Consider the following 23,159-nt stretch of genomic DNA (forward strand, 5'->3'; position numbering starts at 1 on the left):
GCAGGATCTCACGGCAGCTCCTTCTCTTTCTTTAGCATCTCGACACACTCATTCCCAACCCTGCATCTACTCCAGTGTCCTAACTAGCCAGGCATTGAGGCATCCGTGCAGGTATTAGGCAAGCACCAACTTTTGACTCTTGTCTTTGGGGCCTCTGTGCCGGACACCTAGGCTCTGGGGCCTCTCTGCCGCCAATTCCCGTCTCAGAACCGAGCTCACTTGATGCCACCCGAGGGATCTTGTTAAAATGAAAACCCGAGCATGTCACTTCCCAGCTCAGAAGTCATCGATGAATCCACAGCGTCAGTGAGGAGGGGCAAACCTGGGCACCACAATCCGAGGGTGGGGTGGGTAATTCGGTACCTCTAGGTATTATCTGTTGACATTCCAAATGCATGCGCTCTGTGACCCTGCATTTCCACGTCCTGAAAATTACCCTGCTGATACACTCACACCGGCACAAAATGATGGATGTGCGAGGTTATTCGAGGCAGCGCTGTTCGTTGTAGCAAATGATTGGAAACAGGGTATATGCCCATCAGGAAGGGACTACTGAGATAAATTTCAGTATATCCATAACAGGCATTAAATAAAAGAATGAGGGCGCTCTTTATGGACCGATATGGAGCCATCTCCAAGATGTATTGTTAAGCCAAGGCAGCAGCTATGGGTAAGGTGTGTTTATAGTTACCTCACAAGCAAAGCAAAGGAGACAAACGCACACGCCCCATTTCCTTGTACATGCATAGCACAGCTCTGCAAATATCCACCAGAAAATTACATCGGTTGCCTTGGGGACACAGGTAGGGTGGCTTGGGGACCAGATGAGGTGACAGATTGCTGCTAAATACTCGTCTGAACTTTTTGAATTTTGAACCGCGAGATGTTCTATCTATTTAAAAAAAAAAAAAGACTCAATTTTTCTCAAGCAAAAGAGTCTGAGATTGTCCAGGTTGTACACAGTGGCTGCTACCTGTGGGGCTGCGGCAGCTGGGGACGGGGAGTGGAGCACTCTCTCCTAACGTTTCTTTAATGTTTGAGTGTTTTCATGAAACGTATTGCTTTTTGCAAGGAGGAGAGAATAATGAAGATATTATGTGTAAGAGAACACAATTAAACTGAGCTCATAGACTAGATTCCTCCCTCTCCTCCCCAAACCGAACCAAACAAACACATGAACAAAAAGTAAAACCCAGAGCCAAATCCATCACACACGCCCCCACACACACACTGTCCATAGATTCAACTTGAGTTCCGAGCACTGCCAGTCTGGTCATGTGCAGCCCCATCTCCCCACCCCTAGCTTTCCCCTGCACCATGCCCTCTTCCTGGGTGCTTTTTGTCCTCTCCATCTGATGTCTTGTACCTCAGTGCTAAACGTCCCAGCAAATCCTACCCCTTCGGTTCCGAGGACCACACATGGCATCGAATAACTACCTCATTTTCCTCCTATCCCAGGGGCAGTGACAACATCCTGCGGAATCATTGTCAGCAGCTCTCCCATCTGTGTGACCTCAGTTTAGTCATCTGCCTCTCTGAGCCTCTCTGTCTTCACTGACCCTCTCCCAGGGACCTCAGAGGATCATGAGGGTCTAAGCTCAGAGTGAATGAAGAAGGGGATGGTGGGTGCTTCACTGTCACTCGCTCCGTGGTGCCTATGCGTGTGAAGGGTAAATAAGGAAATATCACTTCATCTTTCCATCAGATCAGCACCTACCGAGGGGGCAGAGCATAATCCCTGCTTCAAAGGAGCTCCTCCCAGAACACACCTGTGATTCTGTAACACACCGGGATTGGTTTAGTCCCAAGGTCAAGGGCCCAAGTTTAGATACATGAGGTCTTTACAGGGTGTAGACGACTCTGCCTCCTGCCTTTCCCTTTTACTTCTTTTCTTGCAGGAGGCTCCCCCCACGTTTCCCTGCTCCCTCCTCTCCTTGTGGGGAGTCCACCTTTCCACAACCCCAGAGTCTCTTGGAACCCAAGACACGCTCTTCATTTCCTCAGCATTGCTGGGTCAGCAAGCTCAGTGGTCTGCCTGGGCAGTACAAATCTGACCCCGCCCCCTGCCCCAGCAGCCCACCCCTCACCTGTCTTGGGGTCCACTGTGAAGTGGTGCTCGCCGTCCAGGACGCTGTACACCAGCCGGGCACTGCTGCCGTAAGTGGGGTCATCTGCATCAGAGGCCATCACCTGCATCACGGACGTGCCTGGGCCCGGGGGACCAAGCAAGACAATGGTCATACAGAGGTCACCTGAGACCTTGCAGCCCTGTCCCCTCCCTGTCTTAGGGAAGCCAAGAGAATAAGAGACCCTTTGGGAATCTACTAGAGGTCACTGGACACCCACTTCACGGCCCTGTTCTCAAACTGAGGCCCAACCTGCTTCCTGTCCCATGGACTTCCTAGAGATGCAGACGGCCATGGAGTCATAGCTGGGTTCAAGTACTCCTTGGTTCCCAGATGTAAGGAAATCTCAGTTTCTCCTCCAAAATGGGCAGGATGCCAGTCCTTGGTCTACAGGGCAAGTGGGAGAATAGATTTGATATTCCCAGTACCTCGAAGCTAAGGGCAGTCCCTCAAAGGCAGGGATCACAGTCATTATATAGTTATGAGGCAAAGTCAGAGCTGGGACTGGAAAGCAGGCCCCTGGGGGCTTTTAGTCACCCCAACCCCTCTGGATTCATTTTGGACTCTGCCACCTGTCTTCCGTCTCTGCAGCAGACAACCAAGCTCACTAGGCCTCAGACGCTGGCATTTCCTGGCCCCCAGGCAGGAGGATGGCAGTGGTCAGCTTCCCTTTGGAAAGTGATTAGCTGTAGGCCACGGTGCCCTCTTGCCCCTCCCCCTGATGCCCAGACAGCGCTGCCCCCCTCAAGCCCGCACACACTTTTCCTCATGCTCTGCACGTAGGCTGCTGGGGAGAGCATAAATTGGATAAAAGTCCATCAAACAGCGGCAATTAAGTTATTGATTTTCGACGCTGCCTCATTAAACTGGGAGCTTCTCCCGGCCTGTCCCAGAGATGGCTCTAATTTGACATCATGTTCAATTTGACGAAAGCAGGGCTTGGGACGTGAGACTGGACCGGTGGAGGAGGGGCAGACTGAAGGTCTATGGGAGCCTTTCTAGAAAAAAAAAAAAAGGTGTGTGTGGGGGGGTAGGGAGGGAGATGGAGGACTCAGAGAGAGTTTAGGGGGCTCAGGACAAGACCCAAAGGGGAGGAGCCTGAGAGCCTATATCTAGGTGATGTCCTCAGCTGGATGCCCTGCTGGGGACCTGGGTGAGACCCTCCTGGGGCTGATCTGGGCTCTCTGGGCCAGCAAACAGCCTGCTGGGAGGTGAGGGCAGTTCACTGCTTGGCTAATGAGGGAGTCTGCAAGTGCCAGTACAGCAATTCTGCTGAGTCCAGCCTGCTGCCCGCCTCTCCCGCCTCCAGCCCGGGGCCCTCCATCATTCCAGACAGACACATGTATTTATTTTTCTCTCCTTTGCATTTCTCATTTTCCTCTCTGGGTCCCCCTCCCAGCCACTGGAGCCTCCGGAGGAGGCCCTGCAATGCACCTCTCTTTGTTGGCTACAGCGCCATGCCAGCCACACCTGAGTGGCCCTAAGAAGGTGAGGTGTGAGGACAACCCCTTTCCTATGATGCTTGATGGTCATGGGTTGCCAACTCAGGGCCAAGGACACAGCTCCAGGTGCAGAGGAAGTAAGTAATAGATTCCTGCTGAACACCTACTGTGTACCTAGGGTCACAGCCTCGTGGTCCATCACTAGTCCATAGAGTGTCTCAGAGGTGCACAGTGAGCCTCGGAAATCTATTACAGGTGAGGAAATGGGCCACATGGGAAAGATTGTTTGAGTGTACAGAGAGAGGACATGGTAGGATTTGAAGACACTGTCAGAGCCCTTTTGAGGACCTGTGTCAGCACAGGCATAATGACTGTGGGAGAAGTGACCTGAGCCCTAACCACCGATGGACCTTGATCCGAGACGTGCCCAGCTCCTGTGTGCACTCCTGCAAACTCCCAAGATCGGGCTGAGAAGCCTTTTGTTTCAGGACCAAGAACAGCTCCCACCAGTTAGAGGAACTGAATGGCTGCAGGTGGCAGTCTCAGGAGGCCCCGCTGCTGTGTACAGTGCGTCCAGGCCTCCCTCACAGAGGCACTGGAGTGAGAGAGGATACATGAAGTGTCAGTCTCACGATGGGTGCTCAATAAATAGGGCTGGTGTAACTGTTACAAGGCAGAGTCTCTCTGTCTCTTCCCTGCCTGTTCCTTCCATCCCACAGGCAAGTCACAATGCTGGGCTGAGTGACTCCCTGGGGACATGGCTGAGCTCACTCTTTCTCTCCCTGACTGCATCCCAGGGATTCCCTCGGGGATGCTGGAATCATTTCCCCAATCTGAGATTCTTTATGGCAGCCATTACAGTTAATGCCGACACATGGGGATGGTGAAGGGTCAGTGATTCACCACAGCTCCCCCAGGCCCCGAAGAAATGGCTTTCTTAGGCCACACAACCCCTCCCCACCAGTCAGAAGCTCCCCAGAATTGACAAGTAGAAGGGTGCCAGACTGGAGGCAGCTGTGAGGTCACCTTGGTGTTGTCCCCCAAATCAACCACCATAGCTTCTGCCTAGCAGGTAATTCTGTGCCATCTTGTTTCTTCTGTTCTCACGTTAAGCCGGTGACACAGATACAGGGGAACAAATCTTGCTTTCCGGCTTTCGTGTCAGCACTCACGCCATGGCCAGACATCAGGCCACCAATGTGGTGTCACATAATCCAAAGGATTTCTGAAAGTTCTCAGGAGCAGAAACTCATGGTCGTTGCTCAACAGCAAAGAGAGCATTACCTATGCAGAGTAACCACTTCATACTGTGCACAGTGTTCTACATACACCACCATGAGAAATCGACACAAAAGCCTTGCACTCAGATCTGCTTAGATTTCCAGAGCCAGATTACTAACGCCCGTGATTCCAGAAGTCAGGGTGCTGGGATGGGAAGTTACCATAAACTTGAGGTCAGGCTATGTCAAGAAACAAGCAAACAAAACCCACCTTGCAGATGAGGAGGCCGAGGCTGAGTTGGGCGATAAACCTCTTTACCTCTTTGTGCCTCGGGTTCCTCGCTTGTGAGGCAGAAATTAAGAGTGCTTGCTGCCTGGTTGGATCCCATTAGATCGCAGAGTCCCACGATCAGCACCAAGGACAGTACCCGCCCCCAAGTTCCATAGTCCTGACTGTCTGGGAGGCAGGATTTCAATGCAGGGTGGATCTGGTGTCAAAACTAACAGGCCTTGCCTTCCAGGTAGAAGGAGGGGATTGGTTAGAGTTGATGTAAAGTGGTGACTGAAAGAGGGGGGACTCTGAGAAAGTACAAGGGAGGGGAGAGGAGAAGAAGGCAGGGGCGGGATTCAAGTTCTCCAAGCCAACCTGTCCCTGATGGGCTGGGTTGGGGATATGGGAGGGAGGGCTGCTGTCTAGAGTTCTGCCTGGTCCCTCTGCTTGAATATCTCTTAAGAGCCCAGGTTAAGACTGGACTAGGAATGGCCTGATTCTTGGGTAATCAGAATGTCAGGGCTCAGGGATCCATACAGAATGTTAAATATGGGACGTCTGGTCCTTAGAGAGCCTGGGCCACACATTAGAATCCTCTGGGAGTTTTAAAATAAAGCTGACACTGAGTCTCGTTCCTGACCAATTAAATAGGACTCTGCGGGTGGAGCCCAGGCAAGGGCATTTTTTTTTTTTATAAGTTCCCTACAGGGCTCAAAATGGATGCAGTGTGGACCTGGCCCCTGACTTGACCAGTAAGGAAACAGTAACAGAAGTGTTCAATGGCATCCTGAGGTAATTTCTCCACTTCGCAGTAGGGAGTGATTCCAGCGCAGATCTTCCAGGCTAGGATGTCACCCTCCAGACATGCTGGACCTGCACTGCCGGTGACATCAAGAAGAATGGCAAGCCTGCTGTGTGCCCTGGGTCCTTAGAACTCCTCTCGGCGGAGGCTAATGTGAGAAGTGGGACCTTCTAAGAGGTGATGTCCCTCATACATCTGGCGAGTGTAGGTAGACTCCAGCACCACAATCCTGGGTCACATCCCAGTGTGTCCTCACCTTACTCAGGGGACCGGCCAGTCTTCTGGTCTTGTTTGGCTTGTTTCCCTCTGTGTAATCTGAGACTCCCTGGAGCTTAGAGATGATGGATTTAAGAGGCCAACAGGCCAGATATGTAACGTGTACCTGATTAGAGCTCACTTTCGGTCCTCTGGTTAGTCAGGAGGCACTTGGGGCTACGTCCTTGGCCCCGAGTAGGAGACCCCCTGGACACCAACACCAGAGAGAGGGGACTTGCCTGCTACTCATCTCTGATTTATCCAGGAGGCTCTGATGTCATCCTCCTGTCTGGCCTCTTAACACAGGCTATCCGTGGGGTACAGGAAGCCGAAGCAGGCTCCTGGAGGAGTCAGTGCAGTGGAGTTGGAAGGGCACAGAGGTAAACTCTCACTCCAGCCTCTTCCCAGGCCCCACACGAGGCTGCAGGACTCCTGCCCCACCCTAAATCTGTAAAGAGTCAATAGTATCTTCTCCCTCCCCGCATCCAGGATGTGGAGACCCCCGTAATGAGATTAACAAGATTAAGTGCTTTGGCAAAGCTCTGAGTCCCCCCCTGGCTGAGGCGACCAAGTGTCATTATTATGAAGATATTTCTAATTGTCTTTCTTTACCTCCCATGATGCCCTGCTGGGCCTGGGGATACCCTGGGCTTACATTTAGCTTCTCCAACATTTATAAAAACAGATTCTCACCCCCTGCTGCTGCCAGCACCATGTGGAATGCTTTCTATAAAAATTTAAAAACCACTTGTCGAAGTCCCCGGGAACACTCACATTAGGAAAGAAACAAGGCCCTGCTCCAACTCCACCCCACCCCATCGCCTCCTCCCAGCTCCCCCTTGGACCATCACTTATAATGTGGGCTGGCTGGGCTGGGCATGACCTTGCTTCTAGCTGCCCAGCTGGGGCGCTGTAATGTAGATGAACGATCCTCAGGAGAGGCGACAAGGGAAGGGGAGGTTGCAGGACAGGGGAGGAGGCCAGTCTGGAGACCAGCAACGGGGGAGGTGACACAGAAAAGGAGGGGCAGGAAAGTGGGTCAGAGTGGGGAGGTGAGGGATAGATACTTAGGGACAGAAAGTGGGACAGCTACTATGGCAGAAAGAGGTGGAGAACCAGAAACGGAGCAAGCTAGAGTCAGGGAATGAAGCCAGCACCACACAGAAAACTGGAGGAGACATGAAGCAGAGCATGGGGCAGAGGGGTGAGGTCTGGCCTTAAGAGGTGAGGGACCCTTAGGCAGAGGCTTTGAACTCCCTTCCCTCACTCTTTCTTTCCTTATGAACCCCAGGCACAGCCGAAAAAACAAAACAAAACAAAAAAAAAACCCCAAAACTGTATGTACCTAATGTTCACCACCAAAGGGCTTTCCTGATACCCTACATTAAAGCCCACCGGATCTTCTGTGCTCTCAGTGAGCTGGGTGAGCTGTGCATGTGGAGTGTTTGGGACATTAGTCATGGCAGCAACTGCAATAGTCTGGCCAATGACAAGAGGCAAACGTGGCAAAGCGGGAAGGGGCAGGGGTTGACTTAAGAGTCTTTTCTCTTATCCCCATGCACTTCTGTTTTTGAGACGAGGTCTCACATGGGACCCGGAAGCTCACTGATTCAGCTAGAGTAGCTGGCTAGCAAGCCACAGGGGCACTCCAGCCTCTGCAGCCCCCAGGACATGGGAGGGTCAACACTGCTTCTGGCTGGGTGCTGGGGATCCAAACTCAGCTCCCCATGTTTACAGGGCGAGCACTTTACCCACCAAGCCACCTCTTCAACCTGTAATTGGGCTACAATAAGGGCCCAGTGTGTTAAGCCCCTGAGGGCAGGATGTGGCTCCACCAGCTTTGCACTGGGTCCATGTTGCCTCAGAGCCTAACCCAGAGCTTGTGCTCGAGCTTGGATGGACTGTTTTCCTTTTATTTATTGTTTTTTTTTGTTGTTGTTCTTTTTTTTGGAGCTGGGGTCCGAACCCAGGGCCTTGCGCTTCCTAGGCAAGCGCTCTACCACTGAGCTAAATCCCCAACCCCTTATTTATTGGGTTTAATTGTAAATTCTATTCATTTGTATATGTGGCATGTGTGTTACAGGGGTCATGTGGGTCTTGGCATGCACGAGTGTGGAGGTCAGAGGACAACTTTGTGGAGTTGGTTTCCTTCTTCTGTCTCTCCGTGGTTCCCAGGGCTAGAGCTTGGGTCATCAGGCCTTGGTGGCAAGTGCTTTACCTGCTGGGCTATCCTGCCAGCTTTTGAATAGCTTGTTGATGGAAGAGACAAAGTGAGCATAGGGGTGCTTCTCCCTGTCCAGATTACCTGGGATCCCTGGGGGGGTCGACTCCAAAGGGCCAGGGCCTTCAGCCACCTGTCCTCAGCAGAAACCTCCCATCCTGTTGTCCCTTCAGCGGGGGAGCAAGAGCTAATGCTGTTGCTAGGCAAGAGGATGTAGCATGTATAGATCTTCCTGGACTTTAATTAAAAACATCTTTAGAAGTCGTCTCTGCCGAGGCCAGCGATTGATTCCTGGCTTGGGCCCTAGGGCTGCTGAGCCATACTCTCTCTGGCTGCGGATGGGACAGTTGGAGACTCCTGCTTACTGCTTACTGCCTTCTGTAAACGATACCCCTGGGAGCCAGCCTCTCTTCCTTCTGCTATCACCCCCTCCCCTCCCCTTCAAGCCCCAGATTTGGGAAACAGACTGCACACTCTTATACTTTTATTTCCGCTCTGCTCTTGGGTCTTGGTTCCCTTTGCTGCAAAATGGGGGTGTCAGCACTTAAGAGAGAGCCTGTGAAGAGGATGAAGTGAGATTAGGGGCATGAGAACGATTTCAAGCTGTCAAATACTTCCCAAGGAAGGGTCTCGACTGTCCCCTGAAGAAAGCTGAGGATGCTGCGTTCAGGAACGTCAGGGTTCTGGTTCCCAGGTCTGTCTCAGCTTTGACTACAGAGCCTCAGACAAGTCACTCATCTCTTGTTGCATTTACTTCCCAGTCAGCAGAATGAAGACAGTAACACCTGCCCTCCTTATTCCCGGGATTGGAGGATAAAGGCAAATCGCTCTGTGAAAGCAGTGTTAGCTGATAGCTATTATTTACTGAATATCCCAAGAAGTGAGGGTTGTACTGCAAAACAGGCTCCGTCTACTCGTTAGAGATGCAGCTCACAGGGAACTGGAGCTAAGGGAAAGGATTGTGGCAGAGGCCTGCAACATCCGTTAAGCCCCAACCCCGTGGTCCAGCCACACCACTGCTACTGTGTGATAGGCCACGTCCCCCACCCTACCCTTACAGCAGACATCACTAATCTATTGTGGCACTCCTTTCTGTTGAGCCCAAATGGAACCTTCAGGCTTTCTAGTTGCTACCAATTGATCGAGGCAGTTGCAGGGGATGAAGCTGACTCAGGGCTGTTCTGAGGTTGGGATGGCGCTCTGTTGATCTGTGCACCGTGATCCTGCGCACACAGGGCGGCGTGTGAAATGGCTACCAGGAACCCTAAGTGTCTGCTCATTTTTCTATCTGTGGGTCTCTGTACAAAGTAAATTCCAGCAAACATTATCTATGTCCTTGTCCTCGGGTGACTCCGTACAGGCTCTGAGAGTCAAGTGCACTGGACGCCATGCATATACTGGGCGCTAATAAACACTGTCAGATTTCATTGTTCTTCGAACTTCCTGCGGTGCACAGAATGAAGCCGTGGCTAATAAACACTGCCTGAATGGAGACTCTGTGCTTTCTTTCTTCTTTTGAGAAAGGGCTTCTCTTTATAGCCCTGGCTATCCTGGAACTAACTCTGTAGACCAGGCTGGCCTTGAACTCAGATCCGTCTGCCTCTGCCTCCCAGGTGCTGGCATTGAAGGTGTGTGCCAGCACTGCCTAGCTGAGGCTCTGCGTTTTCAGTGGTGCCAAGCACAGCATTTTGCATACAGTTGGCATGGGTGACTAGAGAAATGGAGTTTGGTCTGGAAGCCCTGAAAGACTCTTGTATCCTGGAAGACAGAGGACTCCTCTCTCTGTATCTGGGCCAGGTTTGACATCCTAGAGGAGGCACCCGGGGCCCCTTACACTGAAAGACCACAGAAGTACTTCTCTGCCCAGACTCACTGCTTCTCAACTTCATGAAGCCCCAAGCTTTTGCCCCTTCCTCTGCTGAGGTGTCTCCTGCCGTGACTCTCGGAGAGTATTCAGACTCAGAGCCAAGTGTGCCCCATGCATTTCCACCCATGTTTATGGTAGACACCCCAGTCCTAACCTGACAGAGGATTAACTTGTTCCTCCTTCCGTGGCGGCTCCAATACTGAGTTGCTCGGAGCTCACGCCTCTCTCTTCCACAGCTAGTGGTGCACTGACCCCGTGGGCTCTGACGTAATATGCTGGCATTCTCCTTTCCTATGGCCTCTTAGCTGTCCAGCTGGTGGCCCGTCACCTCCCTCTTCCCGCCCTTGGTCTGTCTACATCAACATAAGCCAGGCCATTCTTTTAAAGTAGGCATTGAGTCTTATCGCCTCACAGATTCCATCACAAATTCCATCTCACTCAGCCGCCACCAAAACCCTTCCGGCAGCCACCACGTCTTAGGTACTTCTGTTTAAGACCTTTAATGGGAGGTACCCAATATGGAGATGCCCCACCCCCACCCCCCGTATCTTCTTCTGGCAAACCTTTAATGCGATGAGCATAGCCTGTTCTTGCGTCTTTGCACCCATAGCTCCCTGCGCCTGTAATGTTCTTTGAACGTGGTGGGTACCCACCCCAACAAGCAGCTCCTGGGAGTTGATGGTTTCTCACAGTCAGACCTGCTGCATTGGAAACCCTGGGGGTGTGGCTGAGGTGGAGCTCTGAGGTGGAGTGCTTACCTAGCAGGCAAGAGCTGAGTTTGATCTCCAGCACTGCACAGAAAGGAGCCCTGGGGGGATAGATGAAGCAACCGGTGTTAACTAGCTCTCTAGGTAATTTGGGTGGGAAAACCCTGCTTCATGCTGCTCCTTCGCTCAGCTCCCTTCTTTCAGTGTGGGATTCAACACTCTCATAAAAGTAGACACAGTTTCCGGTTCTGTGGATAAGGTGCTTGCTGTGCGAATGTGGGGACCTGAGTTCTAATCCCCAGACCCCTATAAAGCTAATGACATAGTGCCCAACTGTAGTTACTATGCGCCTATAGGGAAATGGGCATGGAGAGAAGAGAGTCATCGGAATCTTACAAGCTGGCTAGCCTGGCCATACAGGGGCAAACAAAAGACAAGCTATACAGCAAGGACCAACACTGGGGGATGACCTCTGACCTTCACCCACGCTCAGTGTCATGTTACACACCCACACTCACATACCCGAACACACATGCACACATACATAGGCACCCTAGAATATGTCTAAAAAGGGGAGAATTTCTACTAAATTCTAGCCAGTCTGGTTCCCATCAATCCCTCACTGTGTGGCCTCCTGATGATCCCCAGTGCAGGGCATGGTGCCCATGCCTGTGGTATGAAGGACCCCCAAAGCTCATCAAGTAACTCTGACCCCTGTGGGAGGACAGGGGCGCGCTCAAGGTCATGGGGACGTCGGCCCACCAACTGTCTGCTGAGGACTTGCTTCTCTGTACCGGCCCCAGCGTGGGCTGGCTGCCCCCCCTCAGAAGCGTGGTTCAATGGCCCAGGGCGCACTTTCCTTCTCTTTTAAGCTCTGAGTGGTTTAATTTGCGAGCACAGCTGCCTTTCATGTCGCAAGCTGCGTCCCTGCTCCCTCTGATCTCGGAAGCTGCCGATCCACTGCCGCTTGTCGGCCCCGCCCTGCTCAGCCCTGATCAGGAGGTTCAGTTAATTGTGACTGATTTTCAAAGCTGCCTGGAGTCTCCAGGAGCACCCAGTGCTGGATCTGCTTCTTCAAAAAGTTACTCAAATAAAATCAACTAATTTAATTTCTGCCTTTTCCCGCCCCCTCCTCGGTTCCCTAGCTTGTCCAAAGTGAGTCACCCTGCCTGCCTTTCTTCTGAGTGCTATGTGAGTTCAGGCGGGACTCAGTGCCTCCTACACTCTGCGGGACCTGGGATGCACTCCTGTCCTTCTCTCAGAGTTCAGCTCCCCCGCTCTGTACAACAAGGACCCTCTGGAAGCCAATGAATGGCAGGGTCAGTTCAGGCACTCACTGGCTTTAGGACCCCATGCTCCCCTCTGTTCAGTGAGGCGTTGACAACAACTCTGGCATGCTAGTCAGCGAGGGTGAGGTGGAGATCACCCGGCCATCTTGGCGAATGTGGCCTGCTCCTTCTGTGAGCCCCAGAGCCAGCCTTTCTCTTCAGTAGGGCAGAGAGAACTTTCTTAAGGCTTTCTTGAAAGCCACTTAGATGTACCTCGTGTTCCCTTTCCTAGCGTCAGCTCTCTCAAGCTTTCTGGTTTTTTCTGTGTGAGAGCATGCAGGTCAGAGAGACAGCTAAGTGGGCAGACACACTGGCTGGGCAGGCCTGGTGACTGGAATTTGAGCCACGGGACAGCAGGGAATCAGGATGTGGTAGCACACGTGTAATCTAGATACGTCTACAGCAAGATGGGAAACCGAGGCAGGAGAATCGTCTGGAAGCTCAGGGGCCAGCTAGCCCAAAGTACAGAGCATAGCAGCAGGAACAAAAGAGACTCTGCCTCAAAGGGGATGGAGGGATGGTCTGGCTCAGTCAATAAAGGTGCTTGTCATGCAGGTGTGACTGTGCCTGAGCTCAATCCTTAGAACCCACAGTGGAAGGAAAGGGCCAACTCCCAGAATCCAATGATCTCTCTCTCTCTCTCTCTCTCTCTCTCTCTCTCTGTGTGTGTGTGTGTGTGTGTGTGTGTGTGTGTGTGTGTGTGTGTGTGTGTGTGTGTTTTAACTTTTTAGTTAAAAGAAAAAACCCACATGTCAGTTTTGGGAAAGCATAGACAAGACCATGTCCCCTTGGGCCAGAGATTAGGTGAGGGTTGCTGGGCCTGGGAAGTTGGGCATTTGAGCTGCGTCTGGCTTGCTTGTGACCTTGGACACACCACTGCCTCCTGGGCCCCAGTTTCTCCATTTACACAACTCCTATCTAAGCTCTTGGCAACTCTGGAATGTTCGGGGTCTTTGCCACTGACACCCTCCTGGGTGTCTCCCCAGCCCAGAGCTCCGCAATGAATTGGTTTATCCAGCTGACGGTTTACAGAGCTCTACTCCGCTTCTGGATGAGTCTTTCCATCTTCGCATGTCGGAACCCAAACGAGCCACACTCCCACTCTCCGTCCGTCTCCCAGAGCTGTTTGTCCAGCTCGGGAAATGGAGTCCCAGCGAGTTCACAGCTCGGGTCAAAGCCCGAAACGTAAGACGTGAGTTTTCTCTCTCTCATACCCTACATCCAATCCATTAGCGAACGCCTTCAGCCTAGCTCTCAAAACGCATCCGCCAGTGACCTCGTTTCCGTGTCCCTTCTAGCGACACTTTGAAGGAGGCCGCCACATTACATCTTGGTTACCTCGGTGTCCTCCTTCTGGGCAACCAGCTCCTGCCTCTGCCTTCCCCACACCTGCTCCTTCTTCATGGAGCCGTTATGAGGTCCTGTTAAAAGCAGGCCAGACCTTATCACTCTTCTGAAGGGACCCACCACAGCTGCTCTAGCATATGCGGAATAAAGATCAGACCCTAACTACCATGTACGTGGCTGTGTGATACTCAGGGGACTTAACCCCAGGGCCTTTGCACAGTCTGCTCTCCGTGCTTTTCCCCACAATGGCCATCTTCTCCCTGCTCCAACATCACCTCTGAGGGGCCTGACAGTACCAACCATTTTTTTCTGTTTATTGGCGTCTGTTATCTGCAGCCAGAACATGCTGTTTGTGGGTCTATAGGCTCATGTTTGTCTATTCCCCCCATGCCTACCACATAGTAGGCATTCAACAAATTTATTTTAAGCGAACGAATACGATATGCCAACAAACACTTGGCTGGTCATAGGAACAAAGAGATTTGCAGGCACTGCTTAGCCGGCAAGCACGTACACATCAAACGCACATGTGCATGCAGGGCTTACAGCCCTACTCCATTTTTCCACTGTTCCTTTGTGCCCCCTATTTTCTCTGATCCACATTTTCCTTCGAATACCAGCAAACTGCTTATTGAGTCAGATTTGGTGCAACCTGGATACACTGAGGCTGACTGTACCTTTCCCCCAAGCCTAAGCGTCCTGGCTTCTGATACATAGCCACAGGGCTAGAGACCCAGAGAATGGCCAAGCCAGCTTGTATCTTCCAGAGAAGATAGCCCAGGACCCAGGATACTGTTCTTTGTCTGTCTGACTTGCAGACTCCTTTGGCTAACATGATGAGGAAGAGGTGGCAGTCTGAGACCCACAACCCATGTCTCAGTCGGGACACTAGACACTCAGGAGCCTGGGCAAAATGGAGCCTTGATGGCTAATTAGACAGCTGTCTGGGATCCCACCATGGGTGGGGAGAGCAGAGGCACGCTGTGTTCAGTCTAGGCACCGTATTCTATTCAGATGTGTGTTGAGCGAGTGTGTCTCACGTCTACGGGAAGCTGTGTTTTCTTTTGAAACTTCCACAGGTGGGTATGTGCAATGCCCCTGGGCACTTGCAGCCACACCCAGCAAAGAGGAGTTGATTCTGTCAGTGCCTCAGAGTGTTAACACAGCCAGAGTCCCCAGGCAGCGGGGTCTCTAAGCTGGGTCAGGCCAGCCAAGTGAACAAAGCTATCAACATGGGGGGGCTCCAGCTGCACCCAAATGATGATGTTTGCTGAGGCGTCCCCTGCGGTCACCATGGAAGCTGCTCGTCCAGTAGCCTGCTTTGTTTGAGGGTCATTTCCTCTGCCCGTATGGCTGTGGTGGGTGGCTATGCGCATGCGTGAGATCGTGTTCAGATCTGTGCTGGCCTGGCTGTTGCCATTTTAACCTGGAGATGAGCCCGCAGCTGTGCAGGGGTTGTGACTATGGGCAGCTGGACTTTGGAGGAAGGGCTGTCACCGTGTCAAACATGGCTAACACGTGGGACTGTCTCTCTGAGCTCCCAGTGTGCATGTGTCCACCTGAGCTTGCATTGCACAGGCTTGGATGAGTAGCTGTACCTGAGTATTCAGTTGTCACAGACAGACCCATGTCCACATGGTGTATGGATGTACCTAAGGTCATCATATGGATGTAGTTAAGGTAGGCTTTACCCAGCTGTGTAACTGACAATGTGCCCTGCTCCAGGCTGTCCTCCGCACTCAGGGGTAGCTACTCTGTCTTTCCTGCCCTTTCCCTCAGGACCCAACCAGCTCATGCCAGCCTCCCTTGGGGCATCCCGACCCCAGGCCTCACCCATCCCCCCAGCCCACCTGTAGGTGACAGCTCGGCCACACTGCCGATGTAGGGGCCGTGGAGAAAGCGTGGTTCACTGTCGTTGATGTCCTGCACTTTGATGATGAACTCTGACTCCGGCTCCAGCAGACGGTTGGTGGCTCGATCCCTGGCTTGGGCCCGGAGTGTGTAGAAGGTTTTCTGCTCCCGGTCCAGGCGCTCCGTGGCGTGGATGTCACCTGTCAGCTCGTCGATCAGGAAGATGGTCCCTGCACCCTCGCCCGAGATGGTGTACTTGATGGTCCCGTCGCCTTCGTCAGAATCCGAGTGGATCTGGGGAGGTGGGAAGAAGACAGGGTGGATACTGGGGAGGCAGTTTCTTCTCTGACATGCCCTCAGAGAGTCCTGTGGAGGACCTTTTCCTAGGCACGTCTCTCCTTCAACTGAACACAGAGAGGTTCAGAAGCTGTGCCAATCTGAGTTTCACACCCTCAACAAAGTCTTCACCTGGGATTCACCTTATTCCAACTGCACCTCACAATCTGACAGCTTTAGACGATAACCACTACCCCACCCCACCCCTGCTCTGGAAAACCTCTCATGTTTCCTGTTATCTTTGAAGCAAAGTTTGCATAGCCCTGCAGCTGGCTCTGTGTGCTTGTGCGTGTGCACACGTGTGTGTGTGTGTGTGTGTGTGTGTGTGTGTGTGCGCGCGCGCACATGTTGGGGGTTTGTGGGGAGGGTGTGAGATCACATCCTTAAGGTGTCACTCCAGTGTGATTTTAATTTTGGCCTGAAGAAAGCTGACCAGTGAGGTCTCTTTGTTTTTGCCCTCTAGCTATAAGTGTGTGTCACCATGCCTGGCTGTTTAAATGTGGGATCTGGGGAATCAAACTCTTGTCCTCGTGCTTTCAAGACAAGCACTTTACCCATGGAGCTGTTGCTCCAGTCCTGGAGGGCCTATTCTAACCTCCCTCCTTATTTCCCTGCCTACCGAAGACCCTTTCACCGCACAAGGCTCCGCTCACTGGCTACCGCATCTGAAAAGCCCTTCTGCATCCCCCTTCGTTCCCCTCCAAGATCTCTGAGTGCCTCAAACCATCGCTGTGGTGTGACACCTTGCAAGGTCACCACCCATGTGCTTCTCAAACCTCCGTGTGCATGTGAGTGACACAGGCAGCTTTTTCTGTGTGGCCCTGGCTCACCCACTCTCAGTGACCTCACTCTGCACCACAGTGTCCCCTCGGCTTCATAACAGATCTCTGTATATGGAAGGTGGGCCCGTGACGTGCCATTTTGTGATTGCCAGGAGAGGGAGTGGGGAGAGGGACTTGATTGCTGAGGCACCTAGACCGGTCAGGTATTGCGTAGGGTGGAGACCACATTTATCTAGATTAGGAGTCTTTAGAACGAACCCTGTTCAGGCAAACTTTGCAGGTTTTTTTCTTTTTCTTCTTCCTTTTTTCCCCCCATTTTCCTGGGGGGGGGGCAGGCCACTCAGGAGCTGCCTTGCTTCCTGCCCTGGGCTCCCTTCCTGGGCTCCCTCCCTGTGCATCCGTACCCCATTCTAAAGTCTCCCAGAGGGTCCCAGAGGAAGAGGTCATCGATGACACCAGCAACATCCCCTGTGTGTCTTACATAAGTCACTGTGGCTCTCTGAGTCTGCACTGCATCTGTAACGCAGGCAGCATAGCCTCCCAGTGGAGCTGGGTTGAGTCTCCTGATGTCCTTGCCAGCCACCTGGCACCAGCAGCACAAGAGGCAGGACACTATTGTAGGACTAGGGCTGGATCTGGGCTCCACTGAGCAGGGCGTGACCCCTGTGGCTGCTGGATTACCAAAAGTTCCAAAGGGCTGAGAGTTAGGAGCGGAGGAAGTCTATTTAGGGAAGGTATAGAAGCTTTTGGCTTTTTAGTAGTCACTGCAAATATACCTGTTGGTGCTAGCTGAAACCTAGCCCTGTCTGAGCCACGTTAAGTATCTGATACACAGAAGGCATGATTACACTAAGTATTCACTATTTATAACTGGGATTTCTTCCTGGTACGGCTAGGAGCCAGACCTCAGACTGATTCCACTGCTCTGGCATCTCTTGGGATAGGGACCGGCAAGAACCTGTTCTCTTGCAGACAGAGCCTTTACCCTCCAATGCCCAAATCTCCAAGCAGCCCTGAGCAGAAGAAAGGCAGGGGCTCTGAGCAGCCCTTGCTCCTCTCTAAGACTCCGTGGAGATGGGACATGAAGGAGACGCTCCGCCCCTAAGGCAATTTTTGAGGCCTGGTTGTGGCGGACTCCAGCCCTCTCATCCTCAAGAACAGGTGCCAGAGAACTCATCAAGAGGAGAGCCCACCCAGCCACTCGGGAGGAGCCGAGGTGTAAATTCTGTGGTAGAACTTTGCGTCTGAAAGGTGGATCATAGAAGTGCCATTTGGAAGATTGAATGGCCCATAAACATTTTCATATTTCATTAGCCGATTAATGGGCATCTCTCTCTTTTTGGCGACTCTGCTGATTCTCAGCAGAAATTGCCCGGAGTAAATGGAGGCGTCTGGTGGAACCTTTCCGGGTCCCCGTCCTGTTATAGATTGCCCCAATTAATGCCCGTCCTGGGCTCCTTCTTCCTGTCCAGTTACTGTTAATAGATTTCTCATAAGTGGCTGGATTGTAAAAACCTCATAACTCAGTTTAATGCCCCCAATAAAATTATCTCAGACGTCGGCCCTGAATCATTGGCAGCGCCTGGGATGAGGGGACCTATCTCTGTTTGTTTGTACTCTTCCATCACCTTACTCTGGGGAGGTGCAGTGGGAAGGGGGACATGGCCTCTGTTAGGGTGCCTCTCGCCACTTCCCAGATCGACCGGACATGTTTATTCGACCAGCAAGCTCTTGGGAGCATTGTGGTAGAAGAGATGGGTTGTGGGGAAATCTGAGCAGCTGTCATCTTTAACGGTGTACACCACTGTCTGTAAAACGACTATCACACGTCTCAGACAAGGAGACTAGTGTACAGGGACAGGAGTGATCTTTGTCACATGGCCTACAGAAGCTAGGCTTGCAGGTGTTACAGCCATGAGTGGGTTCATTTCCCCCTTCCCAGTCCTGTTTCCCCACCTCAGGTGATCAAGCCTTCTCCACAAGGCACAGTAAAGATTAAATGAACACACGTTGGCAATGACCCAAGCATTTTGGCCAAAGTGGCGCTTTATCTGTCTGCATTCTGGATCTCCATGATGTACAAATGTACAAGGTCTCACATCCCTTGAATTTGCTTTTCTTCTTCTCCTTCTCCTTCTCCTCCTCTTCCTCCTTCTTCTTCCTCCTCCTCCTTTTCCTCTCCTCTTCTTTCTCTTCTTCCTCTTCTTATTTTTATTCTTCCTCTTATTTCTCCTCCTCCTCCTCCTCCTCTTCTTCCTCCTCCTCTTCCTTGTCCTCCTTTTCCCCTCCTCCTCCTTGTCCTCTTCCTCCTGTTCCTCCTCCTTCTTTTTTGAGACATGGTCTCAGGTAGCCCAGGTTAGACTCAAACTCACTAAGTACCTGAGGATGACCTTGAACTTGTGACCCTTCTGCTCCCCCCACTCTCCCAACCCAGTGCTGGTATTACAGAACCCTGATATTTTCCCACAGATCTCCTTCCCACTCTCAATGAGGGGTGGGGAGGAGGGAGTGGACCCCAGCAGTGATGTCATCGATGTTCATAGCTCTCACACTAGTGATCCAGTAGCTGTTCACAAGGAACTACAGGGTCAGACTGCCAATCAGCCCAGAGAGGGAAGGGCTGAGAGCTCAGAGCTATGGGCGCCGGGCTGGGTTACATCCTGGCTCACCCTAGAAGGCAGTTCAGGATCCCCAGCAGTGCGTGGTGGCAGCAGGAGGATGGCACTCTCCTTAACTGAGTACCTACTGTATTTCTCCTGCCATGGGTTCTCAGCACGCAGCATGGAGAGCCTTTGCATGCTCCACTTGAAATGACCAAGGTGAGCCTGAGTCCTCTGGACTCCTGAGCGCTCATCTATCCTCCTGCAGCCTCAAGGAGACAGACTGGTCAGCTCACAATGCCCCCAGTGAATGATGGGAAGCAGGGGGGAGGAGCCACCAGCTGGGTCACTGACCCCAGTCTTTGCCCTGCACTTCTCCCTGAGTCTCAGCTCTACCATTTGGAAAAAGACCCCAAGACCCACGTCAGGAAGGGTGATGGGTGTGAAGTCAGGAGCAGCTACACGTCAGCACCAGCTTCCACCCAGCCTGGTAAATGGTAGCGCTTCTCAGAGCCTCAGTTTTTGCATCTGTAGATGGGGCTGCCATTGCTACCAACATATATGATAATATAGGTGGCCTCACAGCACACAGTAGGTCCTTTCTGTGGATCAGCATTCCTTTTCTGTCTCTGGACGCAGGAAGGATGGGGTGAGGGGTCGTCTTACTCATCCTCCCTACCTCCTGAAACATGGATCAACCACAGATGTCTCCACTCATTGGAGGTTTCGAGGTCATCTCCTAGTGCCTTCCCAGTTCAAAGACCCACTTTATCCCTGCTCCAGGAAGCCCTCTCAGATGTGGCCCACGTGGTGGAAGAGCCCTGTGCCCCTCCATGCCACACTCCCCTGAGACTTTCCGTGTTGTGGTTAGGTGTCCTAGGCATTGTGGGTTTGGGGACAATGGAGAGGTTGATACCTGGGTCTGAGTTCCTCAGGAGGTACACAGAGAGTCTAATGGTGCCTGCAGGGAGAATGCAGGAGCGTGGGAGGGCTGAGTGTGCAAGCGTGTGAGTGAGTGCGCAAACTTGTGAGCGAGTGTGCAAGCTTGTGAGCGAGTGTGCAAGCTTGTGAGCGAGTGCAAACTTGTGAGTGAGTGTGCAAGCGTGTGAGCGAGCGTGCAAGCGTGTGAGCGAGCGTGCAGGCTTCGGCGAGTGCATGCACACAAAGTGTGAGGCCAAAATCTCCTTCCAGGAATAGCAGCAAGTTCATCCTCATGTCTTCAGCAGCACCCAGCGCAGGCTGGTCTGTGACTGCGACCAGGGACCACAGCTGTCACTAGAGTTTCCAACCGGCCACCTGGGATTTCTAGACCCATTTGCTTTCTCTTACCTATTCCTATCAAGGCGCCTCATTTGAGGCTGGAGTTAGAGAGTCACCTATTCCCAAGGGGAAGAAAATAGTTTCCTCACCTCTCAGTGTCAGGTGGACACAAGCTGGACAACGGGGGAGTTACAGGACTCCGTGGCGCTCAAGCACAGAGTGTCAGAGCCTGCAGCACCACCTCTGCCTGCTACAGCCTCCTCCTCCTCCTGTGAGCAACCTAGTATGTTCCATTCTCTCCCACTAAACAGATAGGCAAACTGAGACTCAGAGAAGACAGGCATAGATCCTTCCTAAAGCTACACAGCTCAGGAGAGGCAGTTACAAACCCAGTGTTGGACACTGTGTCCCTTTTCTTACTACCCCATCCAGAGAGGCCTGTTTCTGAGGAGGAACGCCCACCCCACCTCATCCCCAAACCTCAATCATAAACACCAAAAACAAGAGCTCTATGGTGCCTCATCCCAGGGGGCTGCAAATGGGATTTACAGGGCCATTAATTACTTCCTCCTAATTAAATCAAAATTAAATGCTAGCAGAGGTAGGGTTTCCTTATTAAAGACAATTAAACGGACAGCGAAGCTACGCAAATAAAACGAGTCCGGGATTTAAACAGAAAGCAAAATCAAATAAAGAGTCCCCCTCCCCCAACACAAGGGGTCTGTTCACGCAGGCACAACTCGTAAACCAAGAGTTCATCAATTTTCTTTAAATATTAGCAACTTAATTAAATCCACACTCCTCCCTGCTCTAATCCTGCCGTATATCTAAAATAGATCTCGCCACCCACAGGAGTTGGTCATAAGTGCTGACCCCATAATTCTATCTTTAAAAAAAAAAAAGAAAAGGTGAAAATCCTACAAAATCCACACCCGGCTGACAGGAGCCTCGGGGGAAATTACAGTTCAGAACGCGGATTAGTGAAAGTACCCAGATTTTATGGAAATGCTGGGATGTTGCTTTGGGGGGGGGTGTTGGAGAAGGTGAGAGGAGGTAGCTGGGAATGCCCACCGGCAGGGCTGTGAAGGGAGCTGTCCTTGGGGACCAGGGACAACCAAACAGCTGCAGGGCCTGGTGGCTCCTGTGGGTGCTGACAGGAGCCTGGCGGTGAGTGATGGAGGAGGTGGTTGTGAAATCGGCTAGCGTTGGGCGCACGGGGTTCACTGCCTGGTTCTGTTGCTAAGCTACCTTTAGAATTCGACAAGGACTGATGCTCAGAGTGACTCCCTGGGGTGGGGGACCAGGAAGCAGTGATTTCACTGGAACCACAGAGAAGCCCTTTCTCCTGGCAGAGCAAAGGATGTGACATAATTGGAGGGCACGCACATGCGTGTGCACACACAAGTACTGGGTGTACATGGGCTTGGGCTGGCTAGGGGTTAGTGGTTTACAAAAACAACAGACCCAAGCCCACATTCTCAAGATGGAAAACCTCTTCCCCACTGAGTGGTGAAAAGCTAAGATGTATTAGGGCCTGAGCGCAGGGGTTACTAGAACCTGGGCATCTGAATCCGGTTCCAGTCTGCTCGCTGGCCACGCACCAGTCTCCCTCAATGAGAAAGCTCCAGGCAAGTGTTTCAAAGCTCTGAGACCTTCTTCCTTGCTCTCTGCACAGTACCCTGGGGGTGGGGTTGGCAGTAGGGGAGCTGAGCTCTAAGCTAAGGAGATAGAGGAGGCTGGCAATCCACAACAGGGGTAGAGACCTTTCCAGAGGAAGGGCTGGCATAATGCTGTCTCACAGCAGAGGCTTAGCATGAAGTCTAGACTTGAAGCGGTGTTGGAGACCTGGTGACCTAATTATCTATCTGTGCTGTCATTTGGTCTTGGCACATGCTTCTCCACACTAGGACCCCAATTTCCCTTCTTACAATGAAAGGGCTTACTAGGAGCCCCTACTGACAACAACTTGTGGTTCGAGGTGATGTGATGGGGCTCACTTCCGCTGCTGAGACCCCAAAGGCTGGCCAGGCAACTGCCGGTCCACTGAGTATCTGAGCCATCACCCTATGTAGCTTTAAGAAGATGTTTGAGTCTTGTGTTTGAGTCCTCTGGGGTCTGTCTGGGGACCTCTGGTGGGTCCAGGCTTTTGTCTAAACTCGCCAGGTCTGGACCCTCAGCCTCAGGCTAGCCTCTCCTCCTTAGGGTACCAGAAACTACAACGTTTGCAAAACCACCTGGTAAAACACTTGGCAAGCACTATGAGGTCCTGCGTTTGATCCCTAGCACTGGAATTAAAAGGCAGGCATGGTACCCTGTGCTTGTGATCCCAGTTCAGGGAAGGCAGAAATAAGTGATCTCTGGGGCTCACTGGTTAGCTAGCCTAGGCTCCTTGGTGGGTTCCAGACCAGTGAGAGACCTTGTATTAAAAGAAGCAGACAGAGTTCTAAGTAGGACAGCCAAGGTTTCCTCTGGCCTTTAAACACTCGAGAAGCTACACATGCAGGTGTGGCAAATGCCCCTGTCTACTCTAGATATCTGACCTCTCTGACAAGACAGACAGACATACAGACATACAGACAGACAATGCTTTTTACCTTGCACTTGCGTGATTAAATGCTTTATATGGGAATAACACAGAGCACTTAAGCCACAGGCTGAGTGCTTTGCGGGCTGTGTTCTCTTTCTTAATTGTCAAGAAGTTGGGGGGCTGGGGATTTAGCTCAGTGGTAGAGCGCTTACCTAGG

At 52.0% G+C, this 23,159-nt stretch overlaps 1 protein-coding gene across 3 annotated transcripts in view; it reads right to left on the bottom strand.

Annotated features, from left to right (window-relative positions):
* Cdh22 (cadherin 22) overlaps nucleotides 1–23,159 on the bottom strand; it is a 125,255-nt gene that overhangs the window by 42,844 nt on the left and 59,252 nt on the right. For 2 of the 3 annotated variants that reach the window (XM_087650230.1, NM_019161.3), the window contains 2 exon segments: nucleotides 15,437–15,731; nucleotides 2,088–2,207 (listed from right to left, as the gene is read on the bottom strand). In XM_087650230.1, the coding sequence (XP_087506356.1) occupies nucleotides 2,088–2,207; nucleotides 15,437–15,731 (415 nt within the window). 3 annotated transcript variants of the gene reach the window in all.

Source organism: Rattus norvegicus, chromosome 3 (genome assembly GCF_021556685.1).
Source record: "Rattus norvegicus strain SHRSP/BbbUtx chromosome 3, alternate assembly SHRSP_T2T, whole genome shotgun sequence".
NCBI classification, from domain to species: domain Eukaryota; kingdom Metazoa; phylum Chordata; class Mammalia; order Rodentia; family Muridae; genus Rattus; species Rattus norvegicus.